Genomic DNA, 17,429 nt, shown 5'->3' on the forward strand with positions numbered 1-17,429 from the left:
TTGCCCTTGTTACATCATTGCAGAACTCTCTTCTTAGGTGATACCTTAGGGCTTTGGGGGAGTCTTTCAGGGTCAGTTATTCAAGCTCTTGCTGAGGCACCCAGACGACAGAAGGCAATCACATAGAACAAGGGTCAGCAAACTTTTCTGTCAAGGGCCAGGTAGTAATATTTTAGGGCTTATGGTCTCTGTTGCCACTACTCGATTCTGCTGCGTGGACCATACCAGCAGAGAAGCGTGGCTGTGTTCCACTAAAACTTTATTTACAACTGGATTTGGCCTGCAGGATTGTAGCTTACCAACACCCGACACAGAAGAATGGCATGAACGTGCCTGAAATGTGTCTTTCTTCCTAGTAAGACTTCACAGGGAAAGTGTGGTGTGAAAAGGTTAAGGCCACGGACTCTGGAGCCAGCCTGCCTGGGTTCACATCCTGGCTTTGGCACTTATTAGTTGTGTAACCTTGGGCAAGTCACTTAACCTCTCTGTGCCTCAGTATCCTCTACCTCACGTAGAGGTAATAATAGTACTTACTTGTCTCACAGGGTTATTATGAGGAATAAATGAATTAATATTTGTAACGTACTTAGAACAAACAATACCTGGTATATAATAAATACGGTAAATAAAGTATATTTAATAAATATATGTGTATGAAAAATGTAAGGTGTATGATTACATAAAATTAAATTGCTTAATTAAAGGGCTGTGTCTCTTTACATTCTACCAATATTATGAGAGTATCACTCTGCATCCTCAACAGCACTGAATATTATAATGGGGAAAAAACCTCTTGCCAATAATCTTACTGGCAACATGCTATTTTGTTCTAATGAATATTTCGTTAAATATTTTGTGAGTTTTAGCATGTTTTCCTTATTGAGTTCTATGAGCTCTTTATGTAAATGATTTTAAAACTCCATTTATTATATATGGAGAAAATATTTTTCCCAGGCTTCTTTCTGATTTCTAACCTTGTATATGGGTGTGCTTCATGTATTCAGATACCCTACCCCATCCTGAATTTCTACAATAAACTTTTTGAAGTTGAAAAGCATTTTTGCCCTAGTTATTTTTTTAAAAAGTTTTTATTACAGTATAGTTGATTTACAGTGTTGCATTAGCTTCCGCTGTACAGCAAAGTGTATCAGTTATACCTATATCCACTTTTTTAGATTCTTTTCCCATATAGGTCATTACAGAGTATTGAGAAGAGTTCCCTGTGCTACACAGTAGGTCCTTATTAATTACCTATTTTATATATAGTAGTATGTATTTGTCAATCCCAGTCTCCCAATTTATCACCCCCCCCAACTTTCCCCCGGTAACCATAAGTTTGTTTTCTACACTTGTGACTCTATTTCTGTTTTATAAATAAGTTCATTTGTACCACTTTTTTAGATTTCACATATAAGCGATATCATGATATTTGTCTTTCTCTGTCTGACTTATTTCACTCGGTATGAGATTCTCTGGGTCCCTCCATGTTGCCGCAAATGGCATTATTCCTTTCTTTTTTTCTAACTGAGTAATATTCCATTGTATATATGTACCACATCTTCTTTATCCATTCATCTGTCGATGGACATTTAAGTTGCTTCCATGCCCTAGTTATTAAATCAACATTGTTATATTAATATAGTCTTGGTTAAACTGATGAAGCTCGTTTGTGCATCTCTGTATTCCTGGGAGATGGGGTAGGGGTGGTTTCAGCTTGTCCAGAGTGAAAGGAGGTACAAATCCTGTGGCTATGGTGTGCAGTCAGGTGAGTTGAAAGAGTAATGCAGGAGGCTGGGCGTCTTTAATTCAGATGTTTATGGAGTGCCCAGTGTGTGCTTGAAACGGGACACAAGGCCTGGGGCCAGGGTGCAGATTTCTTCCTGCAGGAGGATCACAGCCTTTTGTTAAAAGAGTGGGCTCCATTTACTTAGTGGAAATCAACTTCACATAAATACCACCAAAAAGTCAACCAACCCAGCCTGCCCCACAGGCTTCCAAAAGAGATCAGTAGGTAGAATCCAGATCCCATACTAGGCCTCCAGGAGAGATGGTTAAGCATTTTAATGAGGGGGAAATGAAGAAAGGATGTGCAGTACAAGGAGTCATCAGGGTAAAGAGTCTTCGGTAGTGAGCTGTGAAAGGCCATCGATCTGTTAGGATCTGCTTGTTTGCCCCGGCGCCTGTCCCCAGCTCCACCACCCTGTGCTGTGCGCTGGAGCCTGAGAAAATCCTGAGCAGCCGGGAGGTCGTGCTCCTACGAGGAGTGTTCAAGATGGAGTGTTACTTTTTCTAGACTCCTGAAAGGGATGTGGGAGAGAAGAGGAGTAAAAAGACTACCATTTGAGGGGAGGGCTATATGCACAGCATTTTATGTGTTCTGATTTATCTTCACAACCTGTGAGGTGGAAGTTACTATTCCCATTTCACAGATGATGAAACTGAGATTCAGAATGATGCAAGGTCAGAGAATATTAGAATTCGAGCCCAGATCTGCCTGCCCCCAAAGCCATGCTCTTTCTAGTGACCCCTCTGCCTTATCTGCCTTTATTTCAGGGTCCGTGCAGTAGGGGCTTCTGGGGTACTATAATTGTTGGATAAATTGTCATGTGAGATAGAAGTGAGACTGTCTTGGTACCTTAAAACATTTTGAAAATGTATAGCTTCATAAATGTGGGTAACAGTCCAGGGTGAGAAGGAGTGATCTGGTGACTTTACAAAAGATAAAGCTCATGGAAAATTGATTCGTCTACTGTTTTTCTCTCTCCTCTGACAGGATACTCCCGGGTTTATTGTGAACCGTCTCCTGGTGCCATACCTCATGGAAGCAGTCAGGCTGTATGAACGAGGTAGCTGTCCCGACCCAGGCTGGGTGCAGCGAGTCTGGGAGTTCTCCCGCAGGGTCTGTGGGAAGGGATGGGCCATGGGGAGTAGGGGAGGAGCTTCTGTTTTCTGGCTCTGTGGATCAGCCTGACCCTGGGCCCCCGTGCCTCTGTCACTGTGTTCCCAGGCCCGCCTGGATTCCCTCTGAGGTGGCCCTGGGACAGCCCCCCCACTACAGTCCCAGCCAGAGCAATCATAGGCCAACACGGATTTATATCCTGGATCTCTGGTTAAAGGGTTTATTGCTTAAAATAATAATAATCACGAGGATGATGATGATGTAGATGTAAAAATCACAGGGCTAGGAAACCTTTAAAATTCCCTAAGGTTCTAAAATTGTGAGAGGAGAAGGGAACTGAGTAACAGGGCTGTTGTGTGACAAGGAATGTTTCTAACAGCCTTGTCCATCCTTACTGAGTGATGTTATGATGCATTTTTTTTTTTTAACCTTAAGAATGGTCTGAAATGGTTTTTTCTCAATACTTTGTTGATTGACAAAGAATGATTCTCCCTGTTGCAGAAGTAGACTTGGGACATGGTCCAAGGTTATAAAATGTCATGTATCCTCCTGCCTACCTTACCTACCGCATTTCTGGAAAGGTAACTATCATGTCTGCTTCAAAGGCAAACAGGCCTTAATAGGACTGGATGAAAAGCAAGTGTAATTGTTTTCAATTACTTCATTCACAAATGCTTGCTCCTGAGAATGTCATTTTTGAAACAAAACATGTATACTAGCTCTTCCAGAGAGATGAAAGCATATTTGCTTCCTCAAAATCTGCTTTAAATATTAAAACTTTTCTCTGTGTTTTATGGAGGCATTTGCCTCACTTTTGCTCCAAGATCAAACCAACACTTCTGTGTTTATCTATCAACAGATATGCCTAATTACACCTCAAAGACAGCATGAAGCATTTTGCCCTACTTTGAAAGGCAGAGTTTTTTTTGTAATGTAATGTTTTAGAATATAGCATGCGGGTGATCCACCTTGTAATGGTGTCTTTCTCACTGAAACATGCTGTCACTTTGATATATTTTCAACTGAACCATGTATCTGGTTGTAAGTTGAAAGTCATTTTCTTATCTTCTACTTTCCTCTTACCAGCAGTGGTCCTTTTGTAAACAGATGGAGTCCCTTTAACCTTCACCATCACTAGCCACGTGGGAGGTGAAATTCGGAGGGGAATCTGACCCCGCAGGGGAAGTACTCTTACTTTGCTCTTGGCGGTGCCCTCAGTACCCTGGAGGTGCTGGGGGTCATGTCTGGGTGCTGTTTCCCAGGAAGCCACACTGTGGTCTGGACCTCTCACACCTCAGGCTTCTTACCATGTCCCTTCTGCCACCTCAAGGTTCTGCCGTCACTCAGCCAGCACAGGGGGTGCTCACGTACACGCCTGCCACCCCGCCTCTGTGCGCCTGCTCTGAGTGGCTGGCGGAGCTGCATCCGTTCTTCTGTGAAACCTGAAGGCATTTAGGATTATCCCCGCTCGCTGCCGTGTCTTTTCGTTTGTCACTTTGGGTTCCTCCCTGGCATCCCAGTCTCCCTGTGCCGGTCAGCCTGCCTTTAGTGAGGCTCCCCCAGGCAGCAAAGGATTTCCCGTTACCTCGTGCCTTTTCCAAACTGGTCTCCTCAGGTATTGTGTTGTCCAGGAGGGTGAGGGGACAGTGCATGCAGTACTGCCCCCGGGCAGCAGGGTCAAGCCGTGAAGGCAGTTTAGCCCAGCCTTTCCCGAACTCATTGCGGAGAATTTCTCTGGATGACACTGTCTTGGTCAGCTTGGGCTGCTATAAAAAATACAGCAGCATAGATTGGGTGGCATATAAATGACAGAAATTTAATTCTCACAGTTCTGGAGGCTAAAGTCCAAATTTAGGGTGCCAGCATGATTGGGTATCTGGTGCGAGCCCTCTTCTGGTTGTAGACTGCCTCCCATGGCGGAGAGCAGAGGGAGGAAGCAGGCTCTCTTATGACTCTGAGAAGAGCTCTGATCCCATTCATGGGAGCTCCACCCTTGTGACTCTGCTAATCCTAATTCCTACAAGACCCCACCTCCTTATACCATCGCATTGGGGGGTAGTATTCCAACATGAATTTTGGGTCCGTTACAACACTTTTGGTATTCCCAAGGTATGTGTGCCACTCAGGTTGGCAGAATGCTGCTTTGGGCGGTAGAGGTTCATCAGAAGGACGTGTGGGGCGTTAGAACAGAGAATCAGCTCCGTCGTTGTCCACTTGGGCCTCCTGGGCAGCTGAGCAGCTTTCAGAGCGCACAGGCCCCCAGCAGCGCTTCCGTCAACTGCCTGTGGAGTCTAGCGGTGCTTCACCGCCCCCATCACTGCTCTCTGGCTCTGTGAGCCTCCTTGCCTCTGGGTCGTGCCTTCCTCCCCAGTGCCCTGCAGCTTCTGTCCTCTCTCCTTCCGTTGCTCTCATCCTTCCCACTGTAACCGAGGCCTGATGGGTGGGCTCGGCCACCCTCGTCCCTGGGGGTCCGGGCTCTCTCTGCAGACCGTTGAGCAGGCTGGTGCCTGTAGCAGACAGCTGCCCCCGTCAGATGCCACTGTGACAGGTCAGGGTCCGCTCTGGCAGCGTGGTGGGGCTCTTCTCGGGTGACACCCTGGGAGCGTCGTGAGCCTGTTCCCCAGGCACTGTGCGACATCCTGCTCACACTGTCCCTCCCCCGCCCAAGACGTGTTCAGCGGTTCCACCGTAGCCTACCAGATACGGTGCCCTCGCCGGGGGGCCTTCTTTCTCCTCACCCTCTGCCTTCCTGTCCTCGCCCCACACCTTACTCCCACCTTCTCACAAGGCCCCACTGGGCTGTCCCCAGCGCTCCAGGCTGGGTGTGATCTGTGTTGTCGTGACCCTCTGTACACTTTGCTTCTCCTTCGGGGCGTGTGCTGCTCTCTTCCCTGCCGCACGGCATGTGTCTCTCTTCTCCTACTGTACTCTTGTTTTCTGCGGCAGTATTTGGGTCCCCATCTTCATACCCCGCAAAGTGCTTGTGTAGGACAGGCTTTAGGTAGCTGTTGATGAATGAAGGAATGGGGGCTGCACTGCGGTTCTGAACTCTTTGCTGTGACTCTGGTTTGTTGTTAATGCCAAGAATGGTCGGTAGGTGGTGCTGATGAGCCGGCAAAAGAAGCCTGTTGGGGCAGGTCTCAGGTTCTCAGGCCTGCAGAAGAGCTGGGAGTTCGCTGAGGACGCCCTTCTTTGTTGTTCAGAGTTGGGTGCTTTTAGCTGGGGGTGGGGGTGGGTCCCATGAGCCTCCTAAGGTTGATGCAGAATTTTGTGTATATGTGCATTTTCTTTGGAGAAGGTGTCAGGTCCTGAGTGAAGTGCTTGATTCTAAAGAGTAGAAATTACTGGTCTAAAACGCGATACCACGTGTTGTTAACTCCCACTTGGCACACCGGTGTGTATTTTATTTCTCTCTCTTTTCTTTTTGCCTCTTTCGCCCTGTGTTACTCAGAACAGAATTTTTAGAATTGTACTGACTTTGTAAAGCTTTTTAGATTTTTTTTACATGATGTGCTGTGTCTTCATATTATTTTAGTCAAGTGAGTCTCTGAATCTGGAATTACAGTTTTGACTCTAGGGTTTATTGTCTGCCTTGAATATTGATTTGATTAAATGGCTTTAGGTAAGTTGGAACCATTATGCTATGAGATTTCTATCCCCAGGGAGCCTAGATTCTAATGAGGGGAGACAGCCTGTAGCGAATGAACCGATAGATAACATGTTAGGTTGTGACCAGTAATCCCCGAGAAAGATAAAGTCTAGGGGATGGCCAGAGCCCTAGCCTGGAGTCCTGACGGTTGCTAGTTTATATGCAGGGAGGAGGGGGAGGCTCTGATGAGGTGATGCCTGAGCAGAGGTCTGCGCTGTTGAGGACAGGGTACCAGTCCAGGGAGGGACAGCAGGAGCTGAGCCAGAGGAGCGTCCTGGGCTGTCGCTCCGGCATTCTGGCCCTGATGCCACAGAAACCTCGACGTCTCATGAAATCCTCAGCATAATCCACTCATCAGCTGCCGTGTTCCTTCTCACTCCTGCCTCTGCACGTGCTGTTCCTGCTCCCTGGAATGCCCTTCCCTGCCCCTCCCTGGGATTCTCTTCAGGACCGCCAGGACCCGGGCCTGGCTGGCAGTTGTGGTGAAGTCGTGGCAGTATGAGTAAATCTCTCCGTGTTTGCCCACGCAGCTGTGTGAGTCTTCATGACTCCTCAGCACTTGTCATGATGAAATTTGTGGTTTACACATCTGAATCCTCCCATTATATTGTGAACACTGGAGTGCTTGTCTTGTTTTTCTTTGTCTCATTCCAAGTCTCTGGTGCCTGATACATAACAGATATAAACAAAAGTTGAATGAATGAATGAGGCTGCCTGATAAGGCTAATGTGTATGTGATCATTTTTGCTCTCTTATGGCCTGAAGCTCAAATCATGGTTCTCAGGATCCTCTGGTTGACTAATCAGTGGAGTGCTGATAATGTCTCCCGTAAGAAATAATTGGTTGGTATTTTAATCATCTTGAACTGCCTTGAAATCCTTTGGCATTACCTTAGTACTTCATATGCTTTTAAAAATAGAGTCTTTATGCATGTTTAAGTAGTTCTTGTTCCTCATGCCTAAAAATCTGAAATATTTAGGTTGTGAAATCTCTCAAGTATTTTATAACTTTTTAATTTTATTTAGCTTTGGTATAATTGACCATTTCTTTATGCTTTGGAACAAAATTCTAGATAGACACTTGTTACAGGCTAGTCCTGATTTTGGAGAAAGGGACCAGCTTGTTCTCTGTAAAGACCTCTGTGACCCAAGGACATTATGTGAAGGATAAAAATTCCAAGAAAAAAGCACCTTGGTCCTTGACTCCTCAACACACTTTCAAACTTGCATGGCAGTTCTAAATCAGGTTTGGGCTTTCCTTTAAACATTATCTTGACTAAAGAGTTTGTGTGCATGTGATTCCAGAGGAATACTCATTGCTTATAAAACCAGGGAAGCTGGAAAAGAAAAATATACATACAATACATAGAAAAACAAAAAAAAGGCCATTTATCAATCAAAAACATGTCCTCGCTTTAAAGGATATTTTAGTAAGTTATTCCAGAGAAGGTGATTCCCAATCCATTAGAAAGTAACTAATGTTTCCAGGCCACTGGGGCCTTCTCCCTCCATAAACAAGGTTGCAGTGCTCTAGAATTCACCTCACAGAGTAACTTTGTGGAGTAGCTTTGAAAATCTTGTGACCTGTTTGGCATTTATCTCTAAGAAAAATCTTACCTAAGCCAGAGTTCCTGACTCCAGATGTTTTTTGAACGTGCAAATATGTAAAATGCTAGTAATTCAGGGACTCAGCACGTGACCAGGAGGATTGTGGGAAGGATGGTGGGGACTCAGCACTGCCCTCTTCTGCTTAGGTGACGCATCCAAGGAAGACATCGATACTGCTATGAAGCTGGGCGCTGGGTACCCCATGGGCCCATTCGAGCTTCTCGATTATGTTGGGCTGGATACTACGAAGTTCATCATGGACGGTAAGAATTGGAATTCTCTGTTGTCTGTCCTCATTTGAGTTGAGGTAGTCTCTCTCAACTATGAATAAGTATAATGCCTATTTAAACAGATAAAGAGTCTTAGTAGACCTTCCAAAGTCCTGCCCCACCAGCTTAAAGATTAAAGTGAAATGGCAGAAGGAAAAATGTGATTGCCTATTCTCCTCATAAGGCAACTTTTTTTTAAAAACTTTTCATTTTGAAATTATTATAGATTCACAAGAAGTCTCAAATACAGCACAAACAGGGCCTGTGTACCCCTTTATATAGTTTCCCCCTGTGGTTCCATCTTATATTGTAACCACAGTACAGTATCAAAGCCAGGAAATTGACATTGGTACACAGTCATTCTATCACATATGCTGATATGTGTAACCACTGCATTCAAGATGCACAACCATTTAAAAAAGTGTATTCATTTTACTGTAGTGGCTCTGAAGACAGGTTTAAAATAGTAACCAAAATTGGGCTACTGAAGTTGAATGTACCTCATAATACCAAGTTGCACAAAGAATACTTATAGGAGGAGCAAGGAGGGCTCTGGTTTAAGCATGAACTTTTGAATTTTATGAGGGTACAAAATACCAGTGGCAGCAAATTCAGATTTGCTGAAAAGTCAGTGAAAAGTCATTTCACTGTGTCACTGAGGGGTCCAGCCACCAGGTGAATGGGTTCTGTTTGTGACCCTGGACCTTTGGCATTAGCGATTCCCAGGAAGGGGTCGGATGAACAGGACAGCCGTTGGTAGAGCTGGGCCTCGAGCGGCGCGGCCTGGTGGCAGCACACCCGCTTTAGGGCTCATGCTCAGCCTTCCTTCTGCCTCTGCCGTTTGGGCCCGAGTGGCATCAGGCCCGTGGGGCTCTCCCACATCAGAGTAGGGACCCTTCTCCCCACGCTCTGCCTCCAGACTTGCCCTGGAATGCCAAGACCTAAACCCAGCACTTCATCCGAAGCTCTCTTCCCTCCTCTCAATAGGATGGCATGAAATGGATACAAAGAACCCCTTGTTCCAGTCCAGCCCATCCATGAATAAGCTGGTAGCAGAGAATAAGCTTGGCAAGAAGACTGGAGAAGGATATTACAAATACAAGTGATGCGCAGCTTCTCTGGCTCTGGGAAGAAGCCCCGTAAGCACATACCAACAGCTCCCCAAGTGCCCAGGGGAATGCTCTTTGGTCAGACGTTCCCTCACACAGCACAGTCTGTTCGATGTGTATTTTGATTGTAATGTATCTGAACTAATTATTTACAGTAGTTACAGTAATAGCCGATTCTTCCATTGAGAACTAATTCCCTTTTTTAGTCTGTTTGTTCATTTCTGTGTATTTTCTAAAAAGCTTTACACCTTAGGTGCCTTGGAGTAAACATTTATTTTGAACCTTGTCGTTTTTGTAAAGAGTGTCCTGAACCTGAACTCATTCACTTGTAACGAACGAGAGCACCCTGTGTCGGTCGTTGCCACGCGGGAGAGCCGCGAGCCGTTGACTCGTCGTGGTGTGTCTGTGGAGGGCTGCGTGAGCAGCCCCTGCATCTCGCCTTTACCAGAATGTTTGCCTCCTGCAGCCTCAAGCCTTACCCTACTTTGGGCATGACGTCAGGTGTCATGTCTTGTTGATTCAACTCATCATCGAGATGCTGCTTCTGGATTGGTGGGAATACCTCCATGTGTTTTGTTTTTGCAGGAAGAGGTTTCATTCACCTCTGAAATCTGAGTGATTATTGTCTTTTTTTTTTTTTATGAGAAATAATTGCTGCAGATTGACTCTAATGAAATGCAGTCTTTTATTCTGTGAAAATTTGAATTGAAATAAACATGTATAATTTAAAATCATAATATGCTTAAATGGTTATAAAAGTAAAGGTTTAGGCAGAAGCTGTGCCATCTTCTTTGGCCTGTAGTCACTTTTTTGAGTGGTAATGGAGGGGAAGGAGTGGCAGGAGAAGGTGTTCATGTACAACCTGCCTGCAGCTGTCACTCCAGATTTCTTACCCGGAGAGCAATAATAAGGGCACAGAAAACACTTTTTAAGGAACATCTGTTTCTTCTTTGCCAACAAAAAGAAACAGTGTAACATAAGCTTCTTTTAATCATTGGCTTGAGAAAGTGTCTTCCAAGATAGAATTTTGAAGCTGGAAAGACATCAGAAACCCTGAGGTCCAGTGGCCTCATTAACAGAGAGCTGAAGTGATGTGCCCAAGGTCACCAGAAATTTTGTGGCAGAGCCAGGATTAGAACTAGGTTTCAGTGATTAAAAAAAAAATACAAAATAGCAAATTTGAAAATTTCAAATCCTTTCAAACAGGACTGTCCCCAAAATGGGCATCCTTGTTTGGTATCCTGGGTCACAGTGCCAATGGTTGAGAGATTTCCCCCCGCCCTCCATTTCATGGTGGATAAAGGGGAGCTTATTCATTTTTTTTTACTTGAATCTAACTATAGCATAATGGAAAAATTGATATGTACATACATTTCTACCACACATAGAACCTGGTTTAGGAAACTTGTAGGTTATTCTTATAAAACATTTCCTAAAGATAAAAGGAAGCACCTGTGACACCATCACCATTTCCATTACTTAAGGTTACCCTGTGGTCAGACAGCCCCCTGCTCACTCTCAGGCTGGCTCCTGACCTTTGTTTGACAGGAGCCCCGGGCTTAGGAGGGGCCTTTCTTTCTTTCTATTCTCTGACTGGAGTGCCTGCAGGATGTGGGCCCTTGTCTTGGAAGTGGCAGGGCCCTTTCTTGACCACTGAATTCCAGGAAAGAGAGAACTCAGGGGTGTGACTGTCAGCCTGCCGGGGTGAGGGTGGAGGTCACAGCCACCTTTCTCTGGTTGAGGGTTTTCAGCTCACTCAGCCTGCCAGAAAGTCAGAACACCTGGCCTCTGAAGATTCTTTTATCATTTTCAAAAATCCTGTTCCACGTGCCATGTTTGAGTCCGGGAAGGAATTTTGAACATCTTCTTACACACAGGAGCAGAGAGCGGCTTTCGCAGCCCCGTCTCTGCATTCTTGGGTGAGCCCAGCTGCTGCCCGCCGAGGGCTCCGTGGGGAGAAGGGTCTCCGTGGTCAGTCGGGTCCTCCGCTTTCAAATCAGGACGGCTGCTGCTGTTTGCCGCGGTATGTGTTGCAAACTGAGCCTCAGCAGGAACCGTAGGGGCTTGGGTTGGCCTCCGCTGTGTTTGGCTGCCCTTGTTTGGGAGGGAGGGCAAGTCCAGGAGGGGCTGTGGGCCTGGCTTCCCCGATGCTGTTCCTCCTCTCTTCCCTGAACTCTCCTCCAGTCAGCGACCAGGGATGTTTGGTCACATCTTGAACGTAATTACTAGATTTTTAGATCAAGAGGCTACTCTCCCCCCTTCTCTCCTGTATTCCCTTCTTAGTGATATTTTTATTCCTATAATAGAAATGAAAATTTGAGATTAAAAAGAAAGCTGTACGATGGATGAAATAGCTTGTCGAAAAAGACTGAGCCTCTGAGCATAGCCATCACCTGGACTTCAATTATGTTTAGCCAGATGGTGTTCTCTGAAGGATAGTTTTAGCGCTTCTGAAGATGTCTTTGTAAAGTAAAAATTGTGGCCCTTTAATGTCCATAAGCTTCACTGTTAGTAGTTTCTCAGGGGGCAATGGTTGGCTAATTCTCTTTTAAAAAAAAAAATTTTTTTATTTATTTATTTATGGCTGCGTTGGGTCTTCGTTGCTGCACGCGGGCTTTCTCTAGTTGTGGCGAGCGGGGGCTACTCTTCGTTGTGGTGCGCGGGCTTCTCATTGTGGTGGCTTCTCTTGTTGCAGAGCATGGGCTCTAGGCGCGCGGGCTTCAGTAGTTGTGGCTCACAGGCTTAGTTGCTCCGCAGCATGTGGGATCTAACCGGACCAGGGCTCGACCCCGTGTCCCCTGCATTAGCAGGAGGATTCTTAACCACTGTGCCACCAGGGAAGTCCTGGCTAAGTTCTCTTGGCATCAGTTGTAAGGTCTGTTTCCAGTCTGGGGACTGTTAACTGATGCAGCATGGGGGTAAGGCAGGAACAGATCTTGAAAGTACAGTATAAAATCTAGCGGTACAAAATGATTCCCCACTGGGTTCTGTTCTATGGTAAGTTTTCTGACTCTTTAACATGTCAGCTTTTAAAAGCTCATTTGATACCCAGCCATTAAGTGTTGGAGGAGGTAAAACTAATATGTTAGTCACTGCTTATACAACATACACAAATTACACTTTCTCTCATAGTTTTCAAGTTATAGTTGTCACGCATTTGAAACAAGCTTTGTCTTGATTTTAATCCCTTTAACATTTCAACCTAAGTAACTAATTGATTCTTAGCAGAAATACAAGGTGTGGCTGTAATTTTGTGGAACTATTTTTCCTGTAAACAGGCATTGATGGTACATAAATAGTAATCAAAAAATGCTTTGAACAATGGAAGCATTGCTGCATTTGCCCAATTTGATTGTGTAAATTCTATTTTTAAAATCACTCGATTTCATAATCACAGTTTTTATTTCTATGGCAGAACAAATTTTAACTCCTGAAAGACAGAAAAATCCCCTCATTGATACTAATTCTATTCAGTGTTTTATTTAAAATGACCAAATGTAGCTGTTCCAGAATTAATCGGTATAAATGATTAATACCGTGGGCTTTGGAATTAAACGGACTTGGGTTCTAGTGCTCAGCTGCACTCTCTTAACCTATGTAGCCTAACCTCGGGCGGGGCGGGGGGCGGCGGGCGGTTACTTGTCTTCTGGAGAAATCTAGCAGAATGGGCACAATGATGGGGCCTACCCCACAGGGTTTCTGAGGACCAAATGAGATGATGGACTTCCGGTGTTGAGCTCATTGCCTGGCTCAATAGGCTGATTGTGACTGCCTCCCTCCTGTGCCCCATTGGAGGGAAGCCACGGTTCCCCAGAACCTACAGGCTTACAGAACCTTTTACACCTGGGGGAGGGAGCTGAGTAAAAGAGAGTCTTGGAGGTGAAGCTGCGGGGATAACTGGGTAAAAAGATAAGTGCGGGCGCTCCATTCTCCACCCCGCAGCTGCTCCAGAAGGGCCTCCCAAGCCTTGGGAGGGCCGCTGTCAGGGCTGATCCGGAGGGAGAAGCACGCAGGAACCAGCGAGCGGGCCAGGCGGCCGTCACCCAGGTGAGTGACGTTTTATGTGTGGGCAGTAGACTGGGGATGATTCAGGACCCCAGAAAGAAAGCAAGCGCGTAGGAGAGAGGGCCCCAAGACTCGCCGAACACATGCAGAAGTCAGGGAAGGGGGCGGTGTAGGAGCAGAAGCAGCGGCGAACTTCGTGCTCTCCTAGTGAGTTTGTCAAGGCCGAGCCAGGAGACAGGCCTTCAGGCGCAAGGGCTGTGGCCGCTGCCGGCCTGCAGGCCTCGAGTCCGCCAGAAACATGTAGCCTGTCCTCAGGCGGCCGAGCACACGTCATAGGGGACAACTTAGACTAAGAACTCCCCGTAAACGGTCACTTGGCTCTACCACGTTTGGAAATCCTGGGTTTAGAAAACAGGAAACTGAGAAACCACCCAAACAGGCCTGGGGAGGAAGGCGCGTTTGAGGGAAGTTTTCTGGTTGAGGCGTCTGATGGACCGGGCCCTGAAAGCCTCACTCTGGAGCCCGTGGAGGTTTTGCCACCTACTCCTGGGGAGGGGGATTTGCAGAGCTCTTCCACCTCCGTGTTACAGCTGCAGGGCAGCGTGAGGGCACAGAGGCAGCCCCTCCCCCACATGGATTCGTGGCGGGGCCAGGCGGGCAGAGCGGGAGCGCCCTGGTTGGGCCCGGGGCCGTGATCGGCCCTCTGAGTCCAGAGGGGAGGCTGTCCGCCCTCAGGCCCGCAGGTGACACCTGCTTAACTGGCATCAGATGAAGAGGTGATGCATGAGGGAGGGAAGCGGTACCGGGCTGCCATCCCCCCCGCCAGGCCTGCACGGCTGGCAGAGCTTAAGCGAACACACAGACCTCCTCGGCTGGGAACCAGCCGCGTGCGCGTGGGGATGTTTAGAGAGTCTGCTGCCCTTTCAGCACTGGGTTTCTTGGGGGATTCTGCCGGTAGCTGGCTCGACGCTCTTAGGTCAGAGGCCTGTGTGAGGTCACGAACGCTCAAGTCTTGATTTTCTCTGTTGTCCTCCCTTGCCGGTTAAGGCTCGCACGTGTTAGGGGCTGACTCGTGCTAGCGTCGTTTTGTTAAAGTCACGCTAGTCTGCAGTGCCAGGGGGTCTGGGGACAACACATCTCTGTCTCGCTTCTTGCTGTTTGTGGTCCCCGCCCCATCCCTGTGCGACTCTGTGCTCCAGGGCCTCTCATCACCACTTGAAATTCCTCATCCCTGCTGCTCCGGGAAAAGGACTGGAGGGGAGAATAGACACAGTGCTCCTAACATTTCAGAATAAGAGTTGTGGTGGCCACAATACTGAGTGTTGCATTCAGGTTGAAAGTGCATGAAAATGGGCCATTTTTTTTTTTCTTTCTATCAATATTTTTTTAAATTAAAGTATATTTGATTTACAGTGTTGTAATTTCTGCTGTACAGCAAATGATTCAGTTATACATATTTATTCATTCCTTTTTCACATTTTTTTCCATGATGGTTTATCATAGGATACTGAATATAGTTCTCTGGGCTATACAGTAGGACCTTGTTGTTTATGCATTCCGTATATAATAGCTCACATCTGCTCACCCCAACCTCCCACTCCATCCCTCCCCCAACCCCCTTCCCCTTGGCAACCACCAGTCTGTTCTCTATGTCCGTGATTCTGTTTCTGTTTCATAGGCAGGTTCATTTGTGTCATGTTTTAGATTTCACGTGTGATATCATATGGTATTTGTCTTTCTCTTTCTGACTTACTTCACTTAGTATGATAATCTCTAGGTCCATCCATGTTGCTGCGAATGGCGTTATTTCATTCTTTATGGCTGAGTAATATTCCATTGTATGTATGTACCACATCTTCTTTATCCATTCATCTGTTGATGGACATTTAGGTTGCTTCCATGTCTTGACTATTGTGAATAGTGCAGCTATGAACGTAGCGGGGGTGCGTATATCTTTTTGAATTATACTTTTGTCCGGATACATGCCCAGGAGTGGGATGGCTGGGTCATATGGTAGTTGTATTTTTAGTTTTTTAAGGAACCTCCATACTGTTCTCCCTAGTGGCTGTACCAATTTACATTCCCACCAACAGTGCAGGAGGGTTCCCTTTTCTCCACACCCTCTCCAGCGTTTGTTCTTTGTAGAGTTTTTTTTTAAATTTAATTGTTTTATACAGCAGGTTCTTATTAGTTATCTATTTTATACACATCAGTGTATACATGTCAATCCCAATCTCCCAGTTCATCCCACCACCACCACCCACCACCTCTGCTTTCCCTCCTTGGTGTCCATACATTTGTTCTCTACATCTGTGTCTCTATTTCTGCCTTGCAAGCCGGTTCATCTGTACCATTTTTCTAGGTTCCACATATATGCATTAATATACGATATTTGTTTTTCTCTTTCTGACTTACTTCACTCTGTGTGACAGTCTAGGTCCATCCACATCTCTACAATGTTAGTTATAGAGTTTTTGATGATGACCATTCCGACTGGTGTGAGGTGATACCTCACTGTAGTTTTGATTTGTATTTCTCTAATAATTAGTGATGTTGAGCATCTTTTCATGTGCCTCTTGGCCATCTGTATGTCTTCTTTAGAGAAACGTCTATTTAGGTCTTCTGAAAATGGGCCAGTTGTTGTAAGGGGTGCCTGGATGGGTTGGAGTTCTGAGACCAGGCACTGAGGAAAGAAGAGTCCCAGCTAGTTGGATCCTAGGACTTGGAGCAGGCACAGCCTGTGCCAGATGCTGGCATGCGGGGAACAGATGAAGTGGTTCAGCAGGCACCGCTGGGCTTCTTAAGCCCCCAGCAAGCACCGCACAGGCTTTGCTTTGTACACTGCATGGTGGCTAGAGCTGGGCATGGAGGGCGAGCTAGATTTTGAAACCGTGGGTTGCCTTTCTCCAGCTGAGCAACGTTGATAGGACCTGTAAGAAACACAGGCCAATTTGTGGGGCTCCGTTTTACTTTGGTTGTCTTGCACCTTCTTCCTGGTGGGAGAAAATATTACTACAGTGTAGAACATAATTTAGTGATTCTACTGAGTTCAAATTCTGAGACAAGTTACAAACAGAGAAGAGAATGACTAATCTACTAATCTCACTGTGACTCCAAAGAGAAACAGTTGTGTGATTAAGTCTGTTTGTAGGCAGTGTTCTCATTCCATCCGGCAAATAATACATTTTCGAACAACTTCTCCGTGTATTTAATGGAGATCAAAATTTAACTGAGCTGGTAACATCTCAAGATATTAGAGATGAGATAAAGAAAAATATTTAATAAACACATCAGTGTAAATGACCCAATACAATCCAGACTCTGCCCCCTTAGTGTAACCATTTCCTCGCTCTTTGGTCCAAAACAGAGTGGTTAGCCTGGTTACCAACTGCTTCCATGGGCAGAAGAAAAATGCTCATATGTTCTATGGCTACAGGCATTACCAAAACAAAGTATTATTTTTTTACATTGGGGAAAAAAGAAACTGTTTAATAACATTCTAAATTCAAAGGGAACTTCATTTGCTAGTTATTTTGTATGTGTGGGGTGTCTCTCATTTTCCACTTGCCGTACCTTCGCGGAGGTCAGTGAGACCTTCTTCAGCCCGCAAGGGGGTGTGCGCAGAGGGATGAAGTGCGCAGCTCCTGACAGCGGGCGCGGCCGACACTGTCCGGCTCCGTGCGACTCCAAACCTGGGCTTTCCCCACCGTGTACCTCCTTCCGTTATAAGCAACTGATTTTTAAAGTTTAAATTACTATTCAGGGAGAAGGATGCCTGTATATTATAACAAATGCAGGTGGTGAACAAGCTTACTAACAGCAGAAACATTTTCCTAGTGGACAGTTATTTCAGTAGAGCCCATGGGCAGGTGCTCACTCAGTAAATAGGTG

General features: G+C 45.9%; 1 protein-coding gene across 1 annotated transcript in view; it reads left to right on the top strand.

Annotated features, from left to right (window-relative positions):
- Positions 1–10,267, top strand: part of HADH (hydroxyacyl-CoA dehydrogenase) — a 49,127-nt gene extending 38,860 nt beyond the window's left edge. The window contains exons 6-8 of the mRNA XM_036853763.1: positions 2,774–2,846; positions 8,302–8,418; positions 9,412–10,267. Coding sequence (XP_036709658.1) covers positions 2,774–2,846; positions 8,302–8,418; positions 9,412–9,530 — 309 coding nt within the window. The 3' untranslated portion in view covers positions 9,531–10,267. The remainder of the gene's footprint in view (positions 1–2,773; positions 2,847–8,301; positions 8,419–9,411) is intronic.
- Positions 10,268–17,429: the final 7,162 nt, after the last annotated feature.

The sequence above is a fragment of the Balaenoptera musculus genome, chromosome 5 (genome assembly GCF_009873245.2).
Source record: "Balaenoptera musculus isolate JJ_BM4_2016_0621 chromosome 5, mBalMus1.pri.v3, whole genome shotgun sequence".
Lineage (NCBI taxonomy): Eukaryota > Metazoa > Chordata > Mammalia > Artiodactyla > Balaenopteridae > Balaenoptera > Balaenoptera musculus.